This window comes from Artibeus jamaicensis, unplaced genomic scaffold, assembly GCF_021234435.1.
Source record: "Artibeus jamaicensis isolate MK-2021 breed Jamaican fruit bat unplaced genomic scaffold, CSHL_Jam_final scaffold_1019, whole genome shotgun sequence".
NCBI lineage: Eukaryota > Metazoa > Chordata > Mammalia > Chiroptera > Phyllostomidae > Artibeus > Artibeus jamaicensis.
Window position 1 is genome coordinate 4518526 of NW_026522025.1, and position 9270 is coordinate 4527795.

The 9270-nt window shown below is 45.3% G+C and overlaps 1 protein-coding gene across 7 annotated transcripts in view; it reads right to left on the minus strand.

Moving 5' to 3' along the window:
* YIPF1 (Yip1 domain family member 1) overlaps positions 1–9253 on the minus strand; it is a 31811-nt gene extending 22558 nt beyond the window's left edge. For 2 of the 7 annotated variants that reach the window (XR_008389696.1, XR_005084750.2), the window contains exons 1-4: positions 9003–9252; positions 5773–5838; positions 5351–5682; positions 4568–4647 (exon numbers count right to left, since the gene is read on the minus strand). Coding sequence is in view for 5 of the 7 variants with exons in the window: in XM_037161802.2 (XP_037017697.2) it covers positions 4568–4598 (31 nt within the window). In the remaining 2 variants the exon portion in view is untranslated. Of the gene's footprint in view, positions 1–4567; positions 4648–4994; positions 5067–5350; positions 5683–5772; positions 5839–8773; positions 8876–9002 lie in introns of those variants that run through there. The other 5 variants (XM_037161802.2, XM_053655393.1, XM_037161781.2 and 2 more) reach the window with 5 other exon arrangements.
* Between the last annotated feature and the right edge of the window lie 17 nt (positions 9254–9270).

The window sequence follows — 9270 nt, forward strand, 5'->3', positions numbered from 1 at the left end:
CCAGCAGGGCACCATTACCACACTACAAGCACAGCACCAATCCTATGAAGACCAGTAGGATGGGGCTCTTGGATAGCCCAGCCCTCTCTTATGGCCTCTCAGCTATGCAAATAGCTTCATGGAGAAAACTAAAGTAACCGAAATTAATTAGGTGGCGGATAAGTTACAATTACTTAAGCTTCAGAGGACTTCCGCCAAGATGGAGACGTAGATGGAGGATCCACCTCGCCTCTGTGCACAACCAAATCTAAGAACAACTATTTTTAACAGTAGTCACAACCAAGCCACACGGAAAATCGACAATACGGAGTCCAAAGGACAACTAGATACTCGGCTGGACCGGTACGAGGAGCGAGGCCAGCAGCGGAGCAGGTTAGCAAGAAAAAATTCCCGGGACGGTGCGCGGCGGGCGCATGCAACCGAGGGCACTGATCGCCAGCGAGCTGGCTGCCGGAGCGCACAGGGAAGAGGCGCGGTGGGTCAGTGGGTCGCGCGCATTTACGTGCGGAGAAACCAGTGAGAAGGGAAACCCGCGCGGTGCAGCAGGCTCGCACAATTAGGATCGGATAAACAAGCCCGAGGTGTGTGAGTGACTGGATGCGCTGGGCTGGCGGAGAGGAACGCCATTGCTCCCTCTCTGACCCCGCCCCCACACACAGCGTCACAAACCAGCGACCTGGATCGCCCCGTCCTGGTAAACAACTAAGGCTTCGCTCCGCTCACTTAACAGCATGAATAGACCAAAAATGGCTCTAGGACAACTCAGAGCCCCAGAACCGATAGACCTAAGTGATGAAGAAATAGCCAGTCTTTCAGATGCACAGTTCAAAACACTGGTTATCAGGATCCTTACAGAACTGGTGGATTTTAGTCACAAATTAGAGAAACATATGGAAGCTAAATTAATTGAAATGAATGGTGATACAAAAGATACCAATAGTAATGGAAAGAAAATTGGGACTCAAATCAAGGGAGAGGACCAGAAGGAAGAAAAAAATGATCAAACAGAAAGGAATGAAGAAATAAGAATTCAGAAAAATGAGGAGAAGCTTAGGAACCTCCAGGACATCTTTAAACGTTCCAACATCCGAATTATAGGGGTACCAGAAGGGGGAAAGGCACAACCACCAGTTGAAAAATTATTTGAACAAATAATGAAGGAGAATTTCCCCAAGATGGCAAAGGAAATAGACTTCCGAGAAATCCAGGAAGCTCAGAGAGTCCCAAAGAAGTTGGACTCAAGAAGAAACACACCAAGGCACATCATCATTACATTAGCCAAGATTAAAATGAAGGGAGAGAATCCTAGAAGCAGCAAGAGCTAAGGGGACAGTCACCTACAAAGGAGTTCCCATCAGACTGTCAGCTGATTTCTCAAAAGAGACCTTACAGGAAAGAAGGGGCTGGAAAGAGGTATTCCAAGTCATGAAAACCAAAGATCTACAACCAAGATTGCTCTACCCAGCAAAACTTTCATTAAGAATGGAAGGACAGATAAAGTGCTTCTCAGATAAGACCAAATTCAAGGAGTTCATCATCACCAAGCCCTTATTATATGAAATGTTAAAGGGACTTATCTAAGAAAAAGAAGATAAAAAAGATGAACAGTGAAAGGACAGCAAACTCACAGTTATTAAGAACCACACCTAAAACAAAAGCAAACTAAGAGGATAGCTAGATCAGGAGCAGAACCATAGAAATGAAGATCTCATGGAGGGTTAGCAACAGGGGAGTGGGAGGAGGGGAAGGGGGGAGAAGGTACAGAAAATAAGAAGCATAGACAGTAGATAGAAAATAGATAGGGGGAGGGTAAGAATAGTAGGGGAAATACAGAATCTAAAGAATTTGAGACACATGTTCATGAACTAAAGGGGGAAATGGTGGGGGAGGGGTATGCAGGGTGGAGGGGAAGGGAGGGGGGAATAGAGCAAATGTAATGGCATAATCAATAAAAAAAATAAATTAAAAAAAAAAAACAATTAAGCTTCAGTCTCTAGTGTTTTGGCTGTTGAAGCAACATGAAACTCTTGAGCATGAGGTCCTTTGTTTGAATTAAGCCTGTAATACTCCGTGACCCTGGGCAAATTACTCCATATCTCCTTCTTCAACTAAGAAGTGTATATAAAACCTATCTTAAAGAGAGATTTTGAGGATGATATGAGATATTAAACATCATGGCAATCATTTATTGATAGGACATCACACTGACATTTAAAGAGACACACACAACTTTGCCTGAGGGAATCAGACCAAGAAAAATATAGAACTGAATTCTCATATTTAAATGCAGTTTACCAGGGGGAAGGCACTGTCAGATATAAGAGCAGAGTGTCAGGTTAGTGGTGCAAAGGCCAAGGAGGTCCAAGGGAGGATGAAAACTCCTCTAGCTGATGGGATTTGGAAAGGTCTCTTGGAAAAGCTGCCACGTGAGAAGGATGGTCAGAGTGGCGGGGATGGGATCTCATGCAAAGTAAATGCGATAAGCAAGACCCAGAAGGTGGAAAATGTGGCTGGTGTTTGAGGAATAGCAGACAGCACAGTTCGATTGAAGTGCAGACCTCTCGCATGGTAACTATTCACACGGCATGCTCTCTATTGGGCAGTCTTGCCCATTTCTCCTCTTTGAGGACAAGGTTAGTATGTTTCTTATTTTTGCCACCAACATTCTCTGCTTCTACACCCTGGCATACCCCATGCTATGTTTTACCTCTGTTCCTTTCTGACACAATGTCTTCCACCTGAAGGGTCCTGAACCCCACTTGTTCAGCTAACACTACCGCTCTTCCTTAGGGAAGCCTTCCATGACCCCTCTACAGCATCCTGTGTTCTTTTCTGAAGAACAAAGTCCTTTCCATAATTTTATAAAGTCCTGGGAGACTTGGCTCCTCTCCCCTCTCAAACGTCACCTTGTGATGGCCTCCTGCAACATCTGAGCTCTGGTACCTTGGAAAAAAAATCAAGCAAATTTCCTCCTTCTGCAGACACTTTGTATACGCCATTCTTTACCCTTGTACGTTCTCACACTCTACTGAGATAAGATAGCCAAGGATGGCCTCTCTAATGAAGTGAGATTGGAACAGGGCAAGGGTACAAGCCATGTGACTATCTGGTGTCAGAATGTCCCAAACAGAAAAATGGCACAAAAGTCCTAAGCTGTGAATGTACTCCGCATCCAGGAGGATCAGCGATGAGGCCTGTGTGGGAATGGCAGAGAAAGGGCAACAGGAGTAGGAGGTGAAATCCAAGGCTGTAGAGGGCCGGATCACGTAGAGTCTCCTAAGCACAGGACAGGCTCTGGCTTTCACTCCTAGTGAGACAGAAGCCACTGGGAGGTTTTATAGCAATGACATGATATGAGTTGTATAAAAACTCTCTGGCTGTAAAATACCTACTGTAGCAAAGCATGAGAGGAAGCAGGAAGACCAGAAGAAAGGTAAGGCTACAACCCAGACAAGGGGTGACTGTGATCTTGAGCATAGTAGGAAAGTAGCAGAGGTGGAGAGAAGAGGTCAGATGCTGGACGTATTTTGAAGACAGAGCTGACAATATTTGCTGATAAAATGGATTTCTAATGATATCTCCTCCTCAGATAGTAGTGAGGCAGCATGGTTATGAAGGCAGGCCACCTGAGTTCAAACCCTGCCCTAGCACTTACTAACTATGTGACCTTAAAGCAATACTTAATTTTTCTATGCCTAAACTTCCTCTAATGAAGTGAGATCTGAACAGAGTGAGGGTACAAGCCATGTGATTATCTGGAGTAAGAATGTCCCAAACAGAAAAATGGTAAATAGGGAAAATAAAATAGCTATTTCATAAAGTTGACATAAGGATTAAATGAGTTAATATCTGCAAAGTACTTAGAACAGAGCCCACTACAGAGTAAGAACTACACAAGTGTTCAAACAAGCATCCGTCGGTCCCTAGTACAGAGCAGGCCCTGGGTTAGGAGTGATGAACTTTCCCTCCAGCACTCTCATAGTTTGTAGACTATTTAATATTGAAATAAGGTATTTAAATGACCACTTATAAATAAATGTCTACCTCACTAGACTGAAAGCTTCATAAGGAGAGAAACTGGCTGTTGACTCACTCTTCTATCCCCAACAACCAGAACAACAGCCCGGCTCACGGTCACACTCACAAGACACTTACTGAGTCAGTGAAGAAATGACCTGCTCATGTTTTATCATAATCATCTTTTTATTCTGTTATCTACTCCAGTAGCATAAAACATTTCTCCTTTATCTTTTTATTCTCTGTATCTAGCATAGTTCTAAGCACAAAGTAGGTGCTCAATGAATGTCTGTTGAACTAAAGCAGGAACTCAATGCACATTCTCTGTAATCACTGTACTAAATTTATGTTACCATCTGAAGGGCTATTTGGCAAAAAAGGAACAGTTGCTGTGGACAAACGAAAAAACCTGGGCAGGACCAACATTCTTTTACCAGGATGTTTGAAATAACCTTCTTTAATGTATGTGCCAGCACTGCAATGAGAATCTGTTGCTGTGACCACAGAAATACTAATCACAAAGACAAAGGTGGGCATCCAACCGATGTACCTTCAAACTGCAAGTCATCTACAGCTGCCATTCAGCCCGTGGGTCTTCTTCCAAATATTAGGAAGCAAATTTGCAGAAGTCTAAAAGGAAAAAAATGAAGAAACTTAGTAGGTTACAAAAATAAAATATCTGCAAACAAATCTTATTTCAGCATGTTATTTGACATGTCACTTGCCTTTCTTTTTAGTGGGGTTAAAATCAGATATTATTTAAACTGTTATAAAAGAAACTAAGGGAGGTGGTGTCCAAAGGGGTTCCATCCACTTCACTCACTGTATGTGTTTAGGGACCAGGTGCAGCCTGGAGGTAGGAGGATGAGGAAGGCAGGGAGTATGGGGTTCAGAAAGGTGGTTATGAGGACAGTGAAGGGCAAAGGCAGTTCTGCCTCGCCAGTGGTTAAGGTCACAGGCTCTGGGATCAAACAGACCTGGGTTTCATTCTCGATTCTGCTGCTTCTTGCTGTGTGACTGTGGGCTCCTCGGGGCCTCAGTTTCCTCATCTGTAAAATGTGTTCATAATGGTACCTACTCATACGGTACTGGGGTGTGGGGGGGTGCGCATTAAAAAAGACAGGCGCTTATGCATAGCCAAGCAATTAGCGGTGCTGTAGTGAGGGCGACCCTGCAGCCTGGGATAACATGAGCCAAGGTAGGTCTTGGAAAGAGCTGCCCAGGAAGCAGAGGCATTATTTTAAGTAGAGGAGCTGGGCTGCAGCGGCCGGGACGGGCAAGGGATCCTGGGCCCCCTTTATGCCGGGTCGGCCCGCACGTCCGACCTCCTCACCTGGGGGGCCGGGCGGGGAGGCGGGGGGTGCTCAGTGTCCAGCCCCCAGTGAAGGATGGAGCCTCAGATGCTCCACGTAGGTTCCGGTCCCTCCGAGTACTACCGGAAACCAGAGAGGTGGGGGGCGGAACTTCTACTTCACTGTGTAGAGCTCAGCCTCCTTAAAGAGACAGTAACACCCGAAGACTTGAAGCGGCCGAGGCCTCTGGAACTCGATGCCTTCGCAGCCTCTTCTGAGTCCTCTCCCTCGCCTCTCTCCCGCAGGATGTAGGGAGTTCTCGAGATTGTGGAGTTGACTTTCTCTTTGTTTATACTTCTTTTCTTATTGAAATCTAAAATAGCGTAAACGAAGGACCATTGTGAAAATAAAAAGTCATCAATCCCCTTCCCCCAATCTTTTAGGCCATAAAAATTTAACTAACCAGTGAGGGAGGGAATGTGTCCATCGCTCTGAGTTGGCAAAGGAATGATCAAAGTCAGGTTGAAGTCTGTTAATAAGAACAACCCAATAAGTGTGGTCATTTGTTTTCTCACTCCCACAACAATCAGCCTTAGCCTAGGGTTAGTGTGGGAGGAGTTGTTTGGGAGCTATGGTAAGGACTGCCTCACTCACCCCTGGGTCCCCTTAGGGCCTGTGACTGCCATCTCTAATACTGCAGGGCCCAACAACAGTGGAATTGCACTGAGTGGTCCTGGTTAGAAACTTCTTGCCCAGCCTGCTCTCTTTCCCTGGTTAATGCCTACATAGCCCTCCAGATTTTGGTACCATCCACCTCCTAAAATTTTTTTGCTCCCTTAATCCCCTGAGTAACAAGCCCAATCCACAGTAACAATTGTGGTGGCCTTGCCCCTACCACCACAATTGTTCCTGTTTGTCCATCTTTGCCAGCCTGTGAGTACTTTCAGGGCAAAGATCAGGAATGATTCTGGTCTCTGGGTCTCCAGTGCCCAGTCTAGAGTGGGGCACATAATAGTTGCTCACTGAAAGCTAAGTAGAGTGATCAAGCACTGGCTGTCTGAGCAGCATACGCCAAATTCACAGACCACACAAGATGGACCCTGTAACTTTGGCCTCTCCACAATGGGCCTTTGTTGTCAACTGGAAAGACTCTAAATATAGTATGTGTATAAATATATGCACTATATTTACATTAATGCATTTATTCGTGTATTTATATGTATTAATTGTATAAAGTGTATTGTATAATATAATTAATACATATATTTATGTATTAATATAAATATAGTGTATCTATTGAACTCACATCATAATTAGGCTTTACACATGCAAGATTTCTAGTTCTCAGAACAATCCTGTAAGCTTGATCCTCCATTTATAAAGAGAACGCTGAGGCTTAGAGTAGGTGCAGGGTACTTTGCCTGAATATGTACCGGGAATGAATCTCGAGGCACAAATTCAGGTGTGTAGCTGTGTTAGACACCTCTTAGGCCCCGTTTCAGACCCTCTGGCCTCACCTGCTGCTTATTTCACCACCAGTGATCTTATTCTGGCTTCAGAAGGTAGAGCCTAAATGAGCTTCTCCTCTAGCTGATACCTCAGGCTTCTTGCCTTCTGCATCAGGGGCTGTGTCTTGGTACTGTGGGGTCAGGGGACTGCTGGGACCACTCGGCACCCAAACAGTTACAACCCAGCGGTGCAGGTATAGGAAGGGAGTGGTTAATGCCTCAGGGGGCAAATCTTTGACCAATGGGGCTAACACCTGCGGAGTACATGTTTCTTCCTTTTTCCCCTAATAAAGCCATTCTGCAGATATCTCACATAACATTCCAACTATTTTGCAGGATCAAGCAACCAAATGCTTTTGGAAGTGGCTGATGGGAAAAGGGTCCTCACGAGGGCTCTCCTTCCTCCCCTGCCGTACAACCCCTGTCCTTCATGCCTGGTCCTGGGGTTCACACTTGCCCATGCAGTATGAGCAGCCCACACTAAGGCGTGGTGGTGCCACGACTGGCCCCAGGAAGTGACCCTCACGTTGGTATTTTGGAACTGGACTGCTCACCAGTCTGGTGGCAACAACAACTCGGCAGCTAGTGATAAGTATGTGTGTTCTGGGAGGAGATGATGACACCAACTATATGTTTCTTCTCTTGGAAACAGAAGTAAAAGCTATAGTGATATATTAGTTATAATGACATGTAAGATTTGGCTCAAAATGAGACAAGAATCAAAGATAACTGTACTGGTTTAACTAAAACAGTGATTCTCAACTGGGGACTGTTTTGTTTCCAGGGGATATTTACTTGGCAATGTCTGAAGACATTTTTGGTTGCCACAACTTGTGGGGTGCTAGGGGCAGGGTACTTCTAGACACCCTATAACACACAGTGTCTAGTTCAGAATATCAGTGGTGTCAAAGTTGAAAAATTCTGAGCTCAACTGTTTAGGTTTCCTTAACTTGTCTGCCCAAGGATGGTAAGGTAGGTGAGCCCAGCTGGATGATTCTAATCAGACTTCGACTGCTCTGAGGGAGGAATGAACCATTGAGAATAGAACCCACCCACCCTCACTTAGACATAAGTGAGGAACCCACCCTTCCTCACTTAGAATGGGGAAAGGGGAAGGGGTGAAGGGAAGCTGTTGAGCTTGCTCTGATGGACAGGATAGGGGGTGGAGGGGACATGCTGAAAAGTCCGAGCCTTGGTTAGATGCTGCATTGATCCTGACGGAGTCTCCTGGCTTCCCGTGAAGAGGAAATCTGGAGAGCACGCAGCTGAGCCATGCTCCCAAAGGTGTCAACAATGCCCATGAGCGGCGGCCATCCCGACTGGGGGAGCACCTCATCCCAGCTCCAGGGCTTGCAAATAAGGGGTGGGCAGTCGGTACCACTTTAATCTTTTTCTTTTGGAGTCTCAACAAATAGACCTCTTTTCCTTTTTTTATGTACTTGGTGTTAAGAGCTAAGCCATGTGTGGACAAGGGAGAACTGCAATAGGCAGCACTTTACATCCCCGTGACTATTTTGTAACTGCCAGATTTTACTTCCTAATCTCTTTACCTTTTTTCCCAAGCCCCTCCCATCTGGCACCCATCAGTTCCTTCTCTGTATCTATGAGTCAAATGACATACATCTTTAAAGACACAGTAGACTTCAAAGACTTTGAAAACAGGGTGGTAACTTCTTGTTTGTTTCTTCCCTGCTCTAGACTACCACACCACTGTGATCAGAGAGTGCAGTATTTACACTCTGCCCCCAGCACAAAGGGAAGCCAAAGGCCCGGTTTTCCCCGGGGACAGCCCCAGCTCTGCCTCTGCGTGGGGAGCTTCCAGACCCAAATCCTCCAGGAAGAGCCATGACTCCAGCAACATTTAACCACCAGCTAGAAGCTACAAGTGGAAAAACCATCTTTCATTATTAAGCAAATATTTACTTTATTAAAAGAATAATTACCATTAGGACTTACTTGCTTGGCCCTGGCTGGTGTGGCTCAGTGGATTCAGTGCTGGCCTGAGAACCAAAGGGTCACAGGTTGGATTCTGAGTCAGGGCACATGCCTGGGTTGCAAGCCAGGTCCCCAGTAGAGGGTGTGTGAGAGGCAAGCACACATTGATGTCTCTTTCCCTCTCATTCTCCCTCCCTTCCCCTCTGTCTAAAAAGAAATAAATAAAATATTTAATTAAAAAAGAACTTACTTTCAGCGGAGCCTTTCTAAAGGACCACAGAATTCCTTTAAGTGTGATCTTTCAAAGTGTTTGTTCTTCAAAATTTATCAGGGGGAGAATTTAAGATCTGAGGTCTTTTGGTCCAATAATCTCTCAAAGGTTAAGGCAAAGAATCAGAAGTGATAATAATTAGAACACATCTTTGAGCACTTGGTTTGAGATTTTCCATTCCGCTGACAGCAAGGCAGGCACCTTCTGTCCCAGTACCTTCCTACTGCCCAGGGCTGGCTACTCCCAC